The sequence below is a fragment of the Lissotriton helveticus genome, chromosome 12 (genome assembly GCF_964261635.1).
Source record: "Lissotriton helveticus chromosome 12, aLisHel1.1, whole genome shotgun sequence".
NCBI lineage: Eukaryota > Metazoa > Chordata > Amphibia > Caudata > Salamandridae > Lissotriton > Lissotriton helveticus.
In genome coordinates this window covers 914,106,027-914,125,822 of record NC_136073.1, presented here as the reverse complement: position 1 = coordinate 914,125,822, position 19,796 = coordinate 914,106,027, and the positions used below count along the sequence as shown (strand labels likewise).

The following is a 19,796-nucleotide window of genomic DNA, read 5'->3' as shown; positions in this document are numbered from 1 at the left end:
TTTTTAGTTATTCTATAATTGTCTAAAAATTCCTCAAGTGATACTATAAGTTGGTTTGTGCTGACAAATTCTGGGGAATTATAAAAATTAATAAATAAAATGGTGGGTGAATTCGTCGCTGACAGTTCTACTACTAGATAGTGAGGGGAACATGTCTCTAGCTGTTTGGCTTTCCCTTTCAGGTTAAGTGAGAATAGTATAGATAAACCGCCCATAGCTCTCCCTGATATGCTCGGTATAGCAGGAATACTAAAATGAGCAAACCCATCTAAGGCAAATCTATTGGCTGTATCCCACGTTTCTTGAAAAGATATAATATCGAAAGATGAGACAAAACCCAGCCAATTCTCATCTTCGATCTTCGATCTTAGGCCTGCGATATTCCAGCTGAGAATTCTACATATATTCTTGCGTGTCAAAGGAGAGATATGATTAGTGTCTCGTGTCTTGTGTAGTCAATCAGAGTTATCTGGGTGTGACAATGATGTAAAACGATTAGATAAAGGAACGCCCCCAATCTGCTTGTCATCAATAGTCGGTATAGATGTCGTGATTGAGGGTGGACGCTGAGAAACAGTAGCTGGAACACCGGTCTTGTGGTGCATGGCGAAGTGACATGGCCCTAGAGTAGGTGTATCTCTTTTTCCAGCTACCTTCTGTGAATATGAGCGTAACTTCCTGCTCCCCCGCGGGAGATAAAAATACCCTAGAGGGAGCGGTCTAATTGCATTATTTGTAATGGGAGACCCATCCCAAAATAGTTTTTCAGCAGCTTCTCTCTCTGAGAAGTTAATGACGATGCAATCTCCATTGATATTCTTCTCACCATGTCCTACCCACCCCACCCTTCTAGCCATGATGATGGAACGGGATATACCGTATTCACCACTTGAGTATTGTTTGCACCATTCCCTAGATTTATCTAGCAGATCCCTGGTGGACTCATTCTCGTTTTGGTGTAAGAGTGGGACCCCAGTTATTACTGCCACAAAAGGGGCCGCCTCAGGGGGTAGGTGCAACCTGGGAGTGCTAGAAGTACTGAGGTTTGATGTATTGTGAGGGGGTTTAGGACGTGCCGCGGTATTCTCTTGTGTAGCTGGAATCGGGTTTTGTTGTGGCAATGACTTGCTAATACCAGACCTATCCACCTTATGGGGTGAAGTTGGTGACACATGTATAGATGGCGGGTGTACATTCCCAGAGCAGACTTTTACCCCTGTGCATTCCATAGACTCTGTGTTATTAGTCTTGGGAGTCTTATTGTCATTTGCAAGAAGTTGTTCTCTTGTGCGAAAATCATTAATAAATAAGTCAATTTTCTAGCACCTCTTTAACAGGCCAGCCAAACAAGTGTTCAAACAGTCAACAATATCTTTGCCAATTTCTTCCAGAATTGGTTCTAGTCGGGCATTAATCAGTTCTTCGAGTTTATCCCCCATAAGTAGGCAAATTTCATGAACAAGGTCCTGGTGAAGGGAAGCGGGAATGCCTTTCCCCCCACTTTTCTTAGAATTCTGTTTAGCCTTGTTTACTGAAGCATTTGGGCCCTGACTCTCTAAGCTATGTGCCGGAAGATCATGGGTCATGGATTCGCATGTGGGTAGTGCCTCGACCAAAATACATTCAGGCGTTGCCTCTGTGGGTAAAGGTGGAAGGTCAGGATTGGGTAAATCAATAGCCTTTCCCAGTTCCAATTCCTTTTCTGCGTTAGCTATTTTCTGATTAATGGCACCAACCGCTGATGTAAGATATGAAATGATTGTATCTGCTTTGCGGAGTACCTTAGCATGTTTTGCCTCTTGCAGCAGGCGTGAGGAAGCGGCGTCCCGGTCAGGCAGGGAGCGCTGGGAGGTGTAGTCCCACAGGGCACGGCTCGTCGCCTCTCGGCGGCCGGGACACTCTCCGGCGGTGGGGGAAAGCAATGGATAGCGTGAGCCCCCTTGAGCAGCGTCCGTGATGGTGAGTGAATCTTCAAGCCCCCAAAGCAAACAGAGGCCCCCGCTCCCCTGGAGGTGCAGCTGATGTTTAAGCGCCTGAGGGGCGGAAGCAGCAGGCGTGAGGAAGCGGCGTCCCGGTCAGGCAGGGAGCGCTGGGAGGTGTAGTCCCTCAGGGCAAGGCTCGTCCCCTCTCGGCAGCCGGGACACTCTCCGGCGGTGGGGGAAAGCAATGGATAGCGTGAGCCCCCTTGAGCAGCGTCCGTGAGGGTGAGTGAATCTTCAAGCCCCCAAAGAAAACAGAGGCCCCCGCTCCCCCGGAGGTGCAGCTGATGTTTAAGCGCCTTCGGGCGGAAGCAGCAGGCGCGAGGAAGTGGCGTCCCGGTCAGGCAGGGAGCGCTGGGAGGTGTAGTCCCTCAGGGCAAGGCTCGTCCCCTCTCGGCGGCCGGGACACTCTCCGGTGGCGGGGGAAAGCAATGGATAGCGTGAGCCCCCTTGAGCAGCGTCCGTGATGGTGAGTGAATCTTCAAGCCCCCAAAGCAAACAGAGGCCCCCGCTCCCCCGGAGGTGCAGCTGATGTTTAAGCGCCTCCGGGCGGAAGCAGAAGGCGTGAGGAAGCGGCGTCCCGGTCAGGCAGGGAGCGCTGGAAGGTGTAGTCCCTCAGGGCAAGGCTCGTCCCCTCCCGGCGGCCGGGACACTCTCCGGCGGCGGGGGAAAGCAATGGATAGCGTGAGCCCCCTTGAGCAGCATCCGTGATGGTGAGTGAATCTTCAAACCCCCAAAGCAAACAGGGGCCCCCGCTCCCCCGGAGGTGCAGCTGATGTTTAAGCGCCTCCGGGCGGAAGCAGCAGGCGTGAGCAAGCGGCGTCCCGGTCAGGCAGGGAGCGCTGGGAGGTGTAGTCCCTCAGGGCAAGGCTCGTCCCCTCTCGGCGGCCGGGACACTCTCCGACTGCGGGGGAAAGCAATGGATAGCGTGAGCCCCCTTGAGCAGCGTCCATGATGGTGAGTAAATCTTCAAGCCCCCAAAGCAAACAAAGGACTCAATTATTGTGAAAGTTGATAGTTTTAATTATCTGGGGAACTTATTCAATAAAACCTTGAGTTGGGATCATTTAATATCAGCTCGCGTTCAAAAGACTACGCAATCTATAGAGGCTCTTTTTTGCTTTTCAAGCAAATTGGGTCAGAAGCCGGTTGCAGAATTAAAAACTTTATATAAAGCTAAATGCCTCCCTGTTGCAACATACTTCGCAGGAGTGTGGGGGATACAAAACTGCAATAAAATCCTAATTATGGAAAATAAATTTATAAAGTGCCTCCTAACTGTCCCATCCGGCACCTCTAACATCTTTTGTCATACTGAGGTGGACCTTGAATTTGTGAGCGACACTATTCGTGTCTCCCCTTTGCTGCTTTGGAGCAAGGTTTGGAGTTCCGAAGATCTGAAACTCACAAAGGAAATTCTGCAAGATTGCCTTAAGCTCCCTGCAAAGATCCCATGGTTATCATATGTCAGGGATACTTTCTGTAAGATAGACCTGGGAGACATCTATTTGAACCCCGAAGTAGTTGGTAAGGAGACCAAACTAAAAATAAAAGAGGCCTATCGTACTAGACTGGGCACGTTGAGAAATAGTGAGAGTGTGATGTATGATGGGGTAGGCTGCAGCAGCAGCCTTACCTATCTTACATTATGCATACCCAATGGCGTTTTTATCTTACCAGGTTTCGCCTTAACACACTGCATTTTCTTTTTGCCTTTACTAAGCAAGTGGGGTGGTGTGAGAGACTACCCCCTTGCCCTTGTAATAACAAAGTCTCACGAAATACTTTGCATCTTATTCTTTTCTGTAACTTGTACAAAGATCCAAGAAACCGATTCATCAAACCTGTTTTGTTAACTCTTGGATCCTGCTACTACAAAGAGGGATTTGAATATCTAGAGTCCCTATTAACTCCAGCTATATGTAGTGCTGTGCTCAGCTTTATTAGTTTGGCCCTTATTATCAGAAATCGATATTGATCAGTATTAAGTGTAATCATTGCTTATCTTTTGATTTACATTTAGCAGAACAGTGTATAGATTGGTATTTTTTATGGTCTGTACATGTATTTTATAATAATGTCAGCCCATATTTGTGACCTTTTTAACCTTTATGTTCAAAATTACCTGTGTAATGTGAACTGTTCTTTTGAATTTGTGTATACTTTTATGATTCTTTCTTTTTTAATCAAAATAAAGTTTATTGAATCAAATCGAGTAGAATCCTCAAATGGTATTAGTCTTTCTTTCTGAATCACCTGTATGGTAACAAGAGGAGATTGGGCAGCTACCCAGGAGCCCACACAGCCTGCTATTCAGTATCTGCCACATAGTGTGGTTTGATCACATCAGATCAGATCAATGGAGACTAACCTCTTGCCTTTTTAACCTTCAAGAGGCGGAAGAAGTAGTGCTCTTGTTGCTTTGACAGCCAGGATAGGTACAGGCGTTCTGTAGGTTGGCCCAAATTCTTTCTTGTCCACAAGTTTTTTTTTACCAGGTCCCTGACTTTTGGGACCCAAGCAGGTCTTGCTTGCACTGATTTAACTTCCCCAGTGGCAGTGAGTTCCTGTAAAACAGTTACACAGTTATCAATGTCAAAAGGTTTTTCATCTGCCACAATCGAGGTCAGGTATCCACATTCACATCCCTAATAGGACCTTGTATGGAGTATGGCCTCCTAAATAACTTCTTGGCATGTTATTAATTGTCCTCTGGCCCCCTTATAGGTGACTGACTCAACTACCACCCGCGCCTAACACCCCCGCTATTAAGGATTTTTTTTAGGCCCGGTTTTTCCTCTCCACAATCGAATTTCCCTCTGGATGATATGGAGATGATACCGCAATGCAACACCCAAACTTTCCATAGCCTCCTTGTAAGCCTGAGTGCTAAACACAGGACCACGATCAGAATACAATGTGCCAATTGCGTATGCCCCTATGAAGACTTACAAATCCTTTCTAACAGTTCGGGCATCAGCTGAGTACTGAGGCCAAACACACAGGAATCTAGACCTTTAATCCACTCCCACCAAGATTAACTTGTGTTGTATAGTTCCTTTAAACCTATATAGGATCTCCAAGTTTAGACCACATACACTGCGGGATTGGTGTCCAGACTGATTCCAGGCACCCCAGCAGGAATGTTAGCCTGTATACCAGCTAGCTCATAGACCTACTATAAACCCCTCTTACCAAAGAGAGAATAGTTCTTGCCAACTATCGAACATGACAACCCTGTCCCATCATGGATCGTGGAAACAGTAGAGTATTTTTTGCTCAGTCACCCGTGCTTACTTTTTCAATAGGTATTTATTGAACTAGCGTCATTGTAATGTAAAATAGGTGCGCTGAAACAACCATAAGACAGAGATAGATCTAAATGATTGTAAGCACCAATATAGTAAGAGGGTGGTAGATTCCTAAATCAATGAATGCAAGCAAGTATAAAAATACAAGACAGTAACAAGGCGTACTCCTACGATGCTAACCCTAACTAGATGCACCTAAAGGCCCCCAGCATTTATGTAGATGTAGAGCCAAGAACCCCCCTAGGATGAAGCCAATCCCATTACCTGATGTGAGAGAACAAAGGACCCCATCTTGGTCTCAAGATAGACACCCTGCGAGGGATGTCAAACCACTGCATACAGAAATGGAACCTCAGCATCTTGTGTTAGCTTGTCAACGTGGAAGTCTATTCTCCTCTTCCTCTCCCAGCAAACATATGGGGGCCTCCGCCCGTCATCCTACTGGGGTTTGGAACCACCCGCCATAAGGGCGGGGGTCCCGTGGGGGGTATTAGGATGTGCCTGCCACAGTGGTGGCCACATCCTGCATTTTTAGCATTTGTCTATGCATTTGCATAGACAAAGCGTCAGGCACCGGGCGGTGTCTGCTGCTTTGTTTATGCAAATGAGGGGGGGTACCCCCCCGTGTGCACCCCCCACCTCTCCAGAGTGAAGACCGCATGCCTTTCTGTGGCGGCATCTAAACAAGCCCATCATAATATGGCTGGCGGTGTCTAAAACACACCGCCACCATATTAAACCTTTTCCGCCTGGGTGGAAAAGCGGCGGACGGTCTTTCCGTCCGCCGCGGTCCCCCCGCCATCTTATTATGGCGGGGGAGAATTCAGGTGCGAATGGCGGGCGGATTGCCCCCGCCAGACTGGCGGGGGCAATCCGCCCGCCATCCTAATGGGCCCCATTTTGTTTATATACCCTAAAGTACCCTTAGGGGTTCTACCTTGCTGTGTCATTTCGGCTGAGGATTATGATAGTGATGAACATTATACATAGTTATGCTGAAGATGGTAATCCTGCTGTGATTCTGAGAATCTTCATGCATAATAGATGAGCCTAGTTTTCGTAGAAAACCACCCAACATTTAAGCAGCACCTAACTAGGTAAAAGGTCAGCACCAAAACCAAATATGTAGTACAATACTAGTGAAACCTTCAGTGCCTACATTGGGGTAGATTGCAAATCATAACAGCGCATGGCAGCACATTTCGGCACCAGTGCTATGAAGAGGGGAGGAGAGTGCCATATTTCTGTAAATATGTACTTTCCTGCTCTCTCCTTCCCATACAGCATATGCGGCTGCTACACTGCACTGCATGATAATTCAGTAAATCGGTGCCTCTTTTTCGATTCTTTCTTTCTGCAAGTTTGCATGTTGTGCACAATTACACCACTTTCTACTCTGCGGCGAAAATAGGCAGGCAGTGAACTCATTTGTCCTTTGGACTGGTGCGCTCAAGGTTTCCATTTCTAGGGTTGTGGAATAGAAGTTCATTCTTAAATAGTTTGTTGAAATGTCGTGTAACAAACTTTGCAATGTCACTTCTGCAGTTCTGATGTTAAAAGTGTATTGAATATTATGTTTTTTTCAGCCAATGGTGTAAAATCAATCAATCAATCAGTCACTTGTAAAGCGCACTACTTACCCGTGAGGGTCTCAAGGCACTGAGGGGAGGGGGTGCTGCTACTGCTCAAAGACCCAGGTCTTAAGGAGTCTTCTGAAGGTGAGCAGGTCTTGGATCTGCCGCAGATGGGTCTGTAGGTTTTCCAGGTCTTGGCAGCGAGGAAGAAGAAGGATCTGCCACCGGAGGTCGTTCGTTGGATACGGGGGACGGCGGTGAGGGCGAGGCTGGTGGAGCGAAGATGGCGGGTGGGGGTGTAGAAGCTGAGTATGCTGTTCAGGTAGGCCGGTCCTGTGTTGTGGAGTGCTTTGTGTGCCTGGGTCAGGAGCTTGAAGGTGATACTGTTGTTAATGGGGAGCCAGTGCAGGTCTCTTAGGTGGGGGGTGATGTGGCTGTGGCGGGGGATGTTAAGGATCAGGCGGGCAGAGGCGTTTTGGATGCGTTGCAGTCATTTTAGGTGTTTGGCTGGGATTCCTGCGTAGAGTGCATTGCCGTAGTCTAGCCTGCTGCTGATGAGGGCTTGGGTCACCATTCTTCTGGTTCCGGTCGGGATCCACTTGTTGATTCTGCGAAGCATGCGGAGGGTGATGTAGCAGGAGGCGGAGATGGCATTGACCTGCTTCGACATGGAGAGGGAGGAGTTGAGGATGAATCCTAGGTTGCGTGCATGGTCCGTGGGCGTCGGTGCTGTTCCCAGTGTGGTCAGCCACCAGGAGTCATCCCAGGCAGGGGGAATGGGGTGGAGGATGAGGACCTCCGTCTTGTCCGAGTTCAGTTTTAGACAGCTGCTCCTCATCCACTCGGCGATGGCCTACATTCTCTCGTGGAGTTTGGTTTTGGTGGTGTGTGGGTCCTTGGTGTTAGGTAGTGTTGGATTATTCTGTAATTTGATTGGTTAGTCCTAGGTAGATGTTGATAATTATTTTATGGTCATCCTTGTTCATCCTGACTTGGTTTGTTTCTCATTCTGGACTTAGAATTTTTTTCTAGTTTGCTTCAAACTCTGGAATCTTTATTTCTGTGGTTCTAATTCTTTCATTGTTATATTTATTTGGGTTGCTTGAGGTGGGCCTCATTAGTTCCTGCTTATTTGAGGTTTAACACTGGGGCTGATCCTGCTTTCTTTCTAGATAACAAAGGTGCATTCAGAAAGAAGCCAGTGTGCTCACCTCCTCCCTGGCAGCTGCTGGCTGTGCCCTTAGAGAGTCAGTGCTGAGCCTGCTCCACAGAGAGAAGCCCTGAGGTCTCTTGGTGATTGAAGTAAAACTGCTGCAGCACCTCCCTGTAGGGAAGGAAGGCAGCAGGTGTGTGGCCACACAGGAGCTCAGAAGCTCTATATAGCTGCCTGTGTCATCCTCTAGCCACCCTACACCCGGCAGCAGGGAAGGAGTCTCAGTAAGTGTCAGCCTTGAACGTCTGCACTGACTTTAATCAGGCTTCAATAGGATTGTAAGCGTGTGTGTGGGGGGCATGTGTAAACCATGCTCTGAGGGCCAGATCCTTCTGGGTAAACTCTGACAGATCCAGATAAGCACATATTTGTGAGAACCAGTGCGTTATGAGGACCAGTCCACGTTGTGCGTTTAGGTACTTTCAAGTGAGTCTGTTAAAAATCTAAAAGTGTGGTTATATTTGCCTCAGTCTGCTTTATAACCTACCCTACTATCAAAGTGCATGTGAAGTTAGGATATTAAATACACACTTCATTACGGTCAATGGCCGACTTTAGTAGTCAATGTACTGCATTCCTTAAACTTGAATACTTCACGATCCATTGATTGACGTGAAATCTTCGAACTATGTAAGTTTAAGGAATTCAGTAATATGACTGCTACCTACGGCTTTGTCTTAAGATAACATCCATCAGCAAGGGTTTGAAGTGTGCAGGAACACCCAGCAAACCCATGGGTGGCTGAAGAACAAGATGGGACAAGCTGCGAAGGTAAGGCCATACCTGTGCTCATTCATTGGAGTGAAATTAGTTATTTTGCCATTCAAGTCACAGGTAACTACAGCAGCGAGCACCACTACATTGCCTTGCTAACATGGCGGCTGGAATGAGAACCATTCTGCAGTCCTTTTTTTGTTTGTCACCACTTAAAAAATCACCAATGAGGAGAATGCGTTAACTATTTGAATGATCTGCATGCTGTGTGCAGTGTATACACATTTCATCACTGAAGAAGGCCCATCGCTGAAACGCATCTGCATTAAAATGTTAGATTCAGGCCAACTGAGAGACTGGCATTTGTTGGAGCTGTCAGATAGAACGCAAAGGGGAAACATCCTTTACAACGCAACTTTTACCACGCAGTGCCTTTACGATGCACCTTTTACAACGCAAACCATTACAACGCATTGCGCTGGGGGGCGCTCTAGGATAAGGAATAGGTTTAATGTACTATCCAACACCTTCCCTACTATCCACGGGGACTGGAGTTGGAATAGTAAATTAAACAATTCACTATCCAGTGCCCCAAAGCACTATGCGTTGTAAAGGCAGGCGTTGTAAAAACCGCATTGTAAAGGCATGGGTGGTAAAAGCATGCGTTGTAATGTCATACATCCAACGCAAAGGCACCTGTCTTTAGAGTTTGACAACGGTTGGCTGGATTTCAGCTAGAACACCAATTGGTCCCAAGGAAAGCGCACTGTTGCAAAAGCGCACTGTCAGTCAGTCAGTCAAAAAGAACTTTATTTGGTTTATCACAACCATAAAGCATGCAATACATTATTTATAACAATCACATTTTTAAAAGACTGATATTTCCAGTAAAAACATTGTTTAAAATGTTTCAATCTTTATAAAAATTCCAGTCCTGTTCCTACCCCAATTAGTTACTCCTTGTCCGCTTTCAGTAGGAGGTTGTCTACCAGTGTCATGAACTTTACACCTCAGCAAATTAAAATGTTAGATGAACCACCCATCCAGCTTGTTACAGCCTGCCTGCAGGTGCGGATGTTTCATTCATTTAGAGCTATTTTAAGGAACTTTCTTCTTTCGTCTTTTACAATGACACAAACACACATCAAGTGGCATATAGATTCTGTGCGGTAGCCACATAAACGACAATTTTCAACTTGGTGTTTACTTTTCCAAGTGCATAAACCTCTTTTTTAATGTTAGTCGAAAATGAGCCACTAAATAGGCTTGCCGTTTCAGCTTTGTATATGAATTTATTACAGCCCAGGCGTGTCGGGGTTTGGTTAATCTACTTTTATCTTCCATAAAGGATAAAGGATAATGGCCCACATGCATCAATCTAGGATTTTGCATTTCTTAAATAGCGAAAATTAAGGAATCGCTATTTAGGAAATGCAAAATGCTATGCATCAAGAAATCCTAAAAGTTTTTAGGATTTCTTAATTTTCGGAAATTGCGATTCCTTAATTGCGAAGTGCAATTAAGGAATGGCATTACATTGATTCCTATGGGTCTAGAGGCCCATAGGAATCAATGTAGTCAATTGGAAGGCAGTCTCAAATTGCGAGTGGCACTTTGAACATTTCATGGGTGCAGGGGGGGTCCAAAGGACCCCCCCCTGCACCCCTGAAATGTACATTTCAGTACAAGTTACATACACACATGTCCTAAGGACATGTGTGTCTGTAACTGGACAGTTTAAAAAATTCATTTTCAAGCATTTTTAAACAATTTCGCAAATTACCACGAGGTTGAACCTCGTGGTAATTTGCACTTCCAATTTGAATAATCGCAATTTTTTATTAAATGATGCATTGCTTTTAAGGAATTGCAAATTTGCAATTCCTTAAAAGCAATCGCATTTTTGGAATTCGGTAAAAATACCGAATTACTCAAAAATGCTTGATGCATCCCAAACACATATTTAGGAAGTGCAAACGGCCGAATTTACCGATTCGCACCGTTTGCACTTCCTAAATACGTTGATGCATGTGGCCCAATGTCTTGGCCCTGCCAGTGCACACTCTGTTAAATGCTGTTCTTTCCATCTTGTTATTCCAAGATTCGTTGATATCTAAAACTTCCAGGCTGTATCCAAGTAATCGCCCCATGTATTTGGTGTTTTCTGATTAAACTGAGCTGTTATTTCGGTCCAGCATAGATTATTCACAGATCCAGGTTCTGATGCTCGGAATTTCCAGCATAGTTTTGCAAAAATCGCTTTTATTTGATATTCCTGGTTCTGAAGACCAAATTCCCGGCGTATCTGTGCTGGAGATGCTTATTTAGGAAGGTTAAAAACTGCTTTGTATACTTTTGTCTGCAGTTCATTTAAAATATCGATTTCTTTACCATGTCATATTCTGAGGCCATAGGCCAGAGTTGGGAGTAGTTGTGCTGCCATTATGTTCAAGAGGTGACTGTGGGAAGGACATCGCAATTTCTGGTACAGCTGTTTATGGGCAAAAATTAATGATTGGCCTTTTGCTTTTATATCTGCTTTTTGCTCCGTAAAGGACAAACTTCGACCCAGTTTAATACCCAGGTATTTATATGAATTGATTTCCTCAATTTGTGCGCCCTTTGCATACCATTTATATTTTTCTGGACTAGGGCCTGCAAGTCGCACCACCTTTTTTTTTTCTTATTTAATTCCAATCCTAAGTGATCAAGATAATCGGTCAAGTTGTTGATGACTCTTTGCAACCCGATCGGGGTTTGGCTCACGACCACAATATCGTCTACATATTGAAGGAAATGAATTGGCTCATTTGCCAGTTTAGGAGGATGACCATTTACATTTACAAGTAGATGTTTAGGTCGGCTAGATATAGGTTGAATAGGCACGGTGAAAGGACACAACCTTGTTTTAGTCCGTTGGTTATGTTTATCTTGGAGGATACTCTGCTACTGTCTCCAAGCTTCACCCTGTCCCAGGTTTCGCTGTATAAGGATATTATAATATCAATTTGTTTTGGAGGTAGTCCCCATGCTTTCAATTTCAGCCCAAGACGATCTCGCGGCACTCTATCAAAAGCTTATTTTAGGTCAACATAGTTGTGGCTTTTTCAATTAGGATCGTCAAATGCTGCCAGGTTCGTGCCATGCCCTGCCTGAAGCCTGTTTAGCATTTCGGGATTATTCTTTTCTCCTCCATCCACTCCGGGAAATGTTGTAGAATACATGATGCGAAATGTTTTGCCTCAACATCGATCAGGGCAATGAGCCTGTAGTTTCAGTCGGATGAAATAAGTTCCCTCTCCAAGAATACGGTGTCTTATTCTCGCAATATAGGTGGTGAAAATGTGGCGTGAGGTAGTTAGCCCAAAAGTCAGAATCTTGCTTGAAAAGAGCATTAGGGAGGCCGTTTGGCCCTGTCTCGCCCACAGTTTTCAATTTTTTTATCACTACTTTTAGGTGTTTTTTTGTTGTTAGGGTTGTGAGCTCTTGAATGATGGGTTTCATTTGGTCTCCTTCGAATTGCATTCATTCCAGTATGCAACGTCCTGTTGCAGTTGAATGTGGATTTGCGTCCTCCGATTTTTATAGACCTCTTTCTGCCCACTTATGTGTGTTAGTTTGTGAGTTATTATACAATTTGTCAATATGTTGTATCCAAGCTGACTCACTTATTCCCGCATTTTGGTGCGTTCCTATACCTTTTGTTCGATTATTTATTAGCCGCCAGAATTCGCTGCTGTTCGCAGTTTACTTGCCCACAGCGATTTTTCCCAAAGGCTTTCGGTATGCACCCTTTTTGCGTCCCCACACATTTTCTTATATTCCTTTCTCATTTTTATGATATTACTATTGATATTGCTATTCCCATTCTGGCTGCTGCGACCCTGGCTCTTGCCTCCTTAACAATTTTCCTCTTCTGGTCTCTCAGCTGTATGTTGTACCATGGTTATTTTCTGGTGCCATAAGTCAGTTTACCTGGTGGGATTGAAGGGAATTTGTCTAACAAGGTTGTCCCTAGATTCTCCCAATCTTGTTCTAATAAAGGAGCGCCCAGTAACCCGGTGTTCTCTGCGTGTGTATACACTGTGTCCATTATTTGTTTGGTGTTTATTCCTCTCCATTCAAGTTTCTTTTGATTATGTATTTCTGGCATTGTGGCTAAAGCTGCTGTGTTCTTTCTATAAAGCAGATTTATATGTAGTGATGTTTCTTGAGGGAAATGGTCACTCTCCGGACGGATATTAATGCAGAAATGGACAACCAATTGCAAGAGATTCTTACTAATTATGGTGTAATCTATTGTGGATGTTTTCATTCCGCTTAAAAATGTAATACCAGCTGGTTGATCCCCCTTTATAGTTCCATTCAATATGATAAGACCTAGGGATTCCAGTTCTTGCTTCCGTTTGTTTATTTCGGACACCCTGTTGCGCCCTCTCCTGTTAAGGTAGCCCCAGATTAAGTTGCAGTTAAAATCACCTGAGACAATCATCTCGTAATATTGATGTGATGCTTACATTGTTTTGATCAAGTTTCTCAGATATGACCATCTTTCCCTTTTCTTCTTCTTTTCAGGGTGGATATATATATTTAAAATCAGTAACTTCCACGAGATTATGTGTGAGGGACGCTTACACTCCAATTTCATGGCTTGTATTCCATTTTCTCTCGGGTCCAGTACTTCTAATTTCCAGTCCTGTTTTACTGTAACATATGTTGACAGTCCCCCCCCTTGGGTGTCGATAGTTTGAATTTTTATTGCCAGAACGTGTTGTTCATCATATCCGACTATGGGTCTTGGTGTTAGATTCCATGTTTCTCGTAATAGGATTGTGTCAAATATCCCCAAGAAGGAGACGGTCTCCTGGTCTTGTCTCATTTCCCTAAAGCCGTGGGTGTTCCAGGAGCAGATTCTTATAATCTTCTCGTTTTGTTTGATTGATTGGACCTTTGTACATTGTTCCCTTTGAGCTTTTTTATTTTCATCAGGATTTTTGTAAATTCAAAATAATGGGGACACAGGACCAGTCTTGATTTTCTTCTGCCTGTTGTCTGGGCTGTCTGGGGTTTGGGCTGTATTTTTTAAAGCATAGAGCCTGACTTGGTTGTTGTTTCGGGGTCATACTTCTCGCCCCCTCAAAAAGGAAGTTGTTGATCTTTTATTTGTTTTAGTTTTCTGATGCACCTCTTTGTTTAATAGCGAGTATGAGTATTCTATACGTGTTAGATGTCCTAGCGTTATGCCCCAAGCCTCAAAGTCCTCTCTAGTTGAGTATATCAATGCTGTTAATTCTTTTGACGACCATGTTATACTGGTTGCCTCTGTTTCTGTTCCTTTTTCCATTTGTACGAATTCTACTGCCAAGAGGTCTGCTGATGTAATTTTTCTTAATTTTGGAATCTCTTTAAATAGCCTCATTAGGTTCCCCCTGTTTGGAGTGTCCATTCTGCCTTTGGCTGAAAATTCTGGCCTAACGATTATTTTATGGCAAAACTCCACTGAATCACTATGTTGGTTCTGATTTCGGTTTATTCCGATTTTTTTCCATTAAAAGTTCACAGTCATTACTTCTTTTTTGGCTCTCGTAGTATGCTGTGGGCCTTTCATGCAAGGGGGTAGAGGCACCCTCATTGATTATTTCAAATTCTGTCTGTGTTTTTTTTTGGCTTATGTCTAGCCATGCATTTTCCTTTTTTGTTTGTGTTTCAATTGATAGTTTACATACCCTGCCTTGTCTGTCCAGAGTAATTTTTATTTGGTTACTGTTGCTTTTCTCCCTTTCTGTTTGTAATCCTAGCATTTTTAATGTTGCAGAAGAATCCCTCGTTGACTGATCTGGTTTCTGAACTTCTGGTTTCCTTGTTTTTATACTTGTGTCTGCTTCCTCTCTGTTTTTTATTTCAATGTTTGGAAATAAGTCTTATGGATCCGATAATTTTGTTTCTCCATCTTGTTTTTTGTGACTATTTTGAGTTCGGACCTTTTTTTCTTGATGTCTGTAATTACCTTTGTATTATTTGTGGGTTTTATTCCCACATTCTGATAGCTCTGTATTTTCCTGTGTTCTATTTCTGGTGATTTATATTTACTTTGTGTGGATGTACTGGGGCTGCCTGTGCGGTCTGGTGTTTTTAAACCTGGGTTATTTGGGTCTGCTTATGATGCTTCAGTCATTGACGTTGTTATTAGACTTTTGAGTAAATATTGCATACATTTGACTTTTTTGCTGGGCAGCTTTTTTGCCGGCATTGTTCTTGGCTTTCCGGGTTTGTTTGCGTTGTCTTTTTGTTTGAATATCCGGTAAGCTATTCATAGAAGTAATTATGTTTGCACTTTGACGTTACCAACCTTGTTTATTTCTTCAACTTCCATTATTTTTTTACTGTCGTTGTACGAGGGGTCGGGCCTCTTCTTTACTTGTCCTAGAATACTGTTTTTTTCGCCCCTATGTTCTGGTACGAGTACTTCCTGATGGTTGAACAACACGTACAATTTCCGGAGGGATGTCAGTTTCTCTATTATCTGGGCACATTCACAATTTAGGTCTGGCAATTTGTTTTTTGCTTGAACGTCTTTTTTATATTGTAATATGTGCGGTGATTATGTCAAGTTTAGTGTTAATTCCTGCTATGTGAACTGTAATTAGGTTCATTAAATTAACTTGAACGTCTAATTTATAAGATTGAAAATGTAGGACATCTATTGCTTGCTGAAGTGTTCTTAGCAGCGATTCACTCAATGCGGCAGAGACTGTGTCAATGGATTGCGTCAGGATCCCTAATATTGAGTTAATTCTGTTGACTGATGAGATCGCAATTGGGGGTGATTGGGGTCTTTCAGCCTGATTCATGTACAGGCCGTTTTGCGTGGCCCTAATAGCGAATCATAGCGACTCGCTATTGAGGACACGCAAAACGGCATTCATGTAGGAATTGCTAATTAAATAGCGATTCCTACATGTTCTTTATTTGCGAGTAGCAATTTGCTACTCGCAAAAACTCCCCATTCATTCCTATGGGCCAAGAGGCCCATAGGAATGAATTGGGAGTATCCCTTATTTGCGAGTAGCAATTTGCTACTCGCAAATAAGATAGCGATTTTAAGGGTGCCAGGGGTGTCCAAAGGACACCCTGTAGCACCCCTAAAAAGCACATTTGAACAGGTGTTGCGCACACACATGTCCAAAGGACATGTGTGTGTGCAACATGCAACTTAGAAAAATGCTTTTAAAAGCATTTCTCTGAGTTTTTGCTATTTACCGAGAGGTCTGACCTCTCGGTAAATAGCGGCCCCAAAAGTGCTAAATCGCAATTTCTTGATGTGTCATGAATAGCATTTGAGGAATCTCTAATAGAGATTCCTTAAATGCTATTCCTCGCATATTTGCGAATTCTTAAATAGCGATTTTTGCATTTGGGATCATGAATACCAAATGCAAAAATCGCACTCGCAAAGGGCCAGATTCTCAGAATCTGGCCCTTTTGCGAGCGCTATTGGCTACATGAATCAGGCTGTTTGTCTTTCTTGGGATAGGCCGGTTTTTTAGTTGTTTTGTTCCTCCCATTGATCCAAATTGAATGAGAGTTTGATGGGTGTTGAAGCGGTCCCCCTTCCTCCCCAATTTTCCTTTTTGAAGACGGGCCGACTTCTATGGTGTTCCCTTGCCTTTTGCGCACAAATCCTCTTCCATTTGTGTCTTGAGTTTCAGGGCTTCAATAGGGTCTTTTTCCTCTGAAATTGAAAAGGATCTAGTCCACTCTTCCTTTTGAAAAATTTCTTGGGTACCGTTTTGACATAAATCTTCTTTTTTGTTTTGACTGTTTCCACTTTTTCCTTCCTTACTTATTTTTGGCAAAAAGGCTGATGTATTTTTGCTGTTGTTTTTATCAGCCATCTTTTGATAGATAGTTTTGCTTGATCAGCTGCTTCTATTCTTTTTTCCTGACTGTTTTTCATATTTTGTAAAATATTTCAACTTGTTTACTGTTGTTTTGCTTGCGGTTTCGAATGCAAAGGGCTTGTTTCTCCATGTTTTATTGGAGTTATAAATTGTTTTGGTATTATTGGGCTTTGCAGGCCAAGCACCTCTTCTGGGGTGGGGGTGTAAATTGCGGCCATTGGATCCTTTAGAAAGTGGAATTTCTGCTTTTCCTTCTTCCCCCCAAACTGAAATGGTGCTGGTTCTGGTGTTGGAACTGGAACCAGCCTCTCTTTCTGCGAAGTTAGTTCCTCTTTTTTCTTGCTTTTGTTTGAATTAAGTGTTGGATCTTTTATAAGTGCTCTTTTCCTGATTTAGGTGCTTGACGAATTGTTCCTGACCTCATACTCCATGGGACTTGGCTTAGTCCGCTATTTGGTCGCTTTATTGGACTTTATTTGTTGTCTTTTTTCCTTATGCTGTGGGTGGGGTATTTCCTTAGTCAGTGTAAGCTGGGAGCTCTTCTAAGGTTTTGAGAAGGCTCTATTGCAAAAAGACCAGGTGTGGATAGGTTGTTTCCCCACCGTTCCTTTTCCGTGAAGGCTATGGGCAATGAGCGGGGGAGCAGGGAGATATTTGGCAGGCAGCACCAGGTAACACCAGGTAACACCGAGCGCCAGCGCCAGCGAGCCATCACCATGCACCATCACCATGCACCATCACCATGCAGGCTGAAGTGCTCCGACCCAGTCGGAGCCGTTTCAGCCAACATCGCAATCAGGCCATAAGAGTAAAGGGTAATGATGACCTTAGAGCAAGAGGAGATGTGGAATTAAAGGATACAATGGGGAGACATCAGGGACCGTGCTTCAGTCATGGGGCGTTTTACAGAGACATCTAGAAAGACAAGCAAGTCAGGGTGCACCAATGGAGAAATATAGGAACCCTTGTTGGGATGTTGAAGTTATTCAATTAATTTTACAATTGATGATGCTTGTTTTTTTTACCTACCAGATGCCACTTTTTTACTGTTATTAAGTGTGTCCAAAATCTCTAAATGTGATGGAAGAATGTCAAAGATAATCCATGGATCAAAAGCCATGTTGTGTTGCATACAACGCTGTGCCGATATCTCTAAAATGATGCTGCCTATGATTTTTTGTTTTTGTGTTCTTTTTCTATGCAAATGCCTTCAGGAAGTTATGTATAGAGGAAAGGAACTTCATACAACTTCAAAGATACTCTTTTTAGAATATTTTCTTACTCTATTGTAGTTGAAACAAGTGGTTTTCATGATTAAAAGGATTTTGACAGCCAAAATATTATGATTTTGGTGAGGAGCTAGATTGATTTTCTTTCCTGCTGATTTGCCTTTTAAATACTCATATATTTTCCTTTCTCTTTGTGAAGATCAATTTTAATAACCAATGACTGGATTAAATTCAACTCAAGAGAGCAGATTCCTTTTGCTGGGCTTCTCGGATGCATCCCCACGTCTGCAGATCCTTCTTGGAGTCACGTTCATACTCATATACTTGATAACACTCATTGGAAACCTGATGATCTTTGTCATACTCACAGTAGACCCAGCTCTCCACACTCCAATGTATTTTTTCCTCAGAAACCTTTCCCTTGTAGACATATTGATTACTAATGTAACTATTCCAAAAACTGTGACTGGGCTACTGTCCAAGGACAGACGTATCTCCTTCAAGGGATGCGCTGCACAAATGTTCTTCTTCTTTGCCTTTGGTATCACCGACTGTGTCCTGCTGGCAGTCATGTCACTCGATCGATATGTAGCCATCTGCATCCCTCTTCGCTACACGGCCATCATGAGCAGGTCAATGTGCATTTATCTGGCCTCCGGTTCCTGGATCATGGCAATAGTCAGTTCACTCAGCTTGACCTCTGTGACCTTCAGCTTACCCTTCTGTGAGTCTCATGAAATAAATCACTTCTTCTGTGATATTCCCCCACTCATGGAGCTGGCTTGCGGGAACACTTTCATCACTGAAACTGTGACCAGACTCACAAGTGTCTTCACATTAATGGTGCCCTTTCTGCTCATTCTAATCACTTATACATTTATTGTCTCGAAAATTGTGAAGATTCGATCCACCGAGGGCAGGCGGGCTGCAGTCTCCACTTGTGCTTCTCACTTGGTCTCTGTGGTGTTATTGTATGGCACAACTATTCTTACCTATGCTCAACCCAAGTCAGGTTACTCCATGCAAAGAATATTTTCTGTCTGTTATGCTTGTTTAACCTCCATGTTAAACCCTCTCATCTATAGTTTAAGAAATAAGGATGTGAAAGGAGCTCTTAAAAAGCAAACACTAAGGAATGTATTTTCTAGGCTTATGTGAAAAATACAGGTATATCATGGTATGATATGATAGTTAAACATAGTTTAATAAATTCACAGTTCTCATAGACCAGCAGTCAAACAAGAACTGTCTGAAGTTGAAAATACTATAATTTCTAACAGATTGAATACCTAAACAGACAGAACTATACATTCTGAAAAGAAAACTTATAATATACAAACATCTGGAAATACAACATAGAAACAATGTGTCTCTAATGTAAATGGTGCTCATGTAAATCAATCCAAATGATGAGACTACTGCAGGAAACTAGTGGTAGCCATCACAGCAACAAAACAACTCTTCAGAGTACTCAGTAGCAGGAAGGTGGAGGGTGAGGAAGGATTGTGGTAGAGGGAGTTTATGGCTGGACGCTTACCCATAATCCAGATCCCGGATACCTGTGTCGTGGAGTCTGCCTATTAGGGTGCGGTGGATTCACTTCATCGTGTTCTGTGTGTCTTTGATGGTGAGGGCTGTCCAGCTGTCAATCATTGGCTCCAGGGTGTCGGGGTGGCTGGTTATGGTTCCGTATGTTGGTTGTCTTCGTCGAAGTTGTCGTAGATGTCCTTCATTTTTGGTGAAGAAGGTGCTGACTTTGTTGCAGAGGTCTTGCGAGGGGGGAATGTCAGTCGATTTGCTGGTGGGTTGGGTGAAGTCCCTGATGATGTTGAAGAGTTCTTTGCTGATGTGTGTGTGTGTAGAGATTTTGTCTTT

General features: G+C 43.6%; 1 protein-coding gene across 1 annotated transcript; it reads left to right on the top strand.

The window, feature by feature from the left end:
* Positions 1–18,137: 18,137 nt before the first annotated feature.
* LOC144798222 (olfactory receptor 5V1-like) lies at positions 18,138–19,079 on the top strand. The gene has a single exon (XM_078668971.1). The coding sequence runs from the start codon at positions 18,138–18,140 to the stop codon at positions 19,077–19,079; it is 942 nt and encodes a 313-aa protein (XP_078525097.1).
* Positions 19,080–19,796: the final 717 nt, after the last annotated feature.

Bases quoted from the DNA above. Each gene is read 5' to 3' on its own strand.
- LOC144798222 (XM_078668971.1), top strand. From the start codon at position 18,138: ATGACTGGATTAAATTCAACTCAAGAGAGCAGATTCCTTTTGCTGGGC.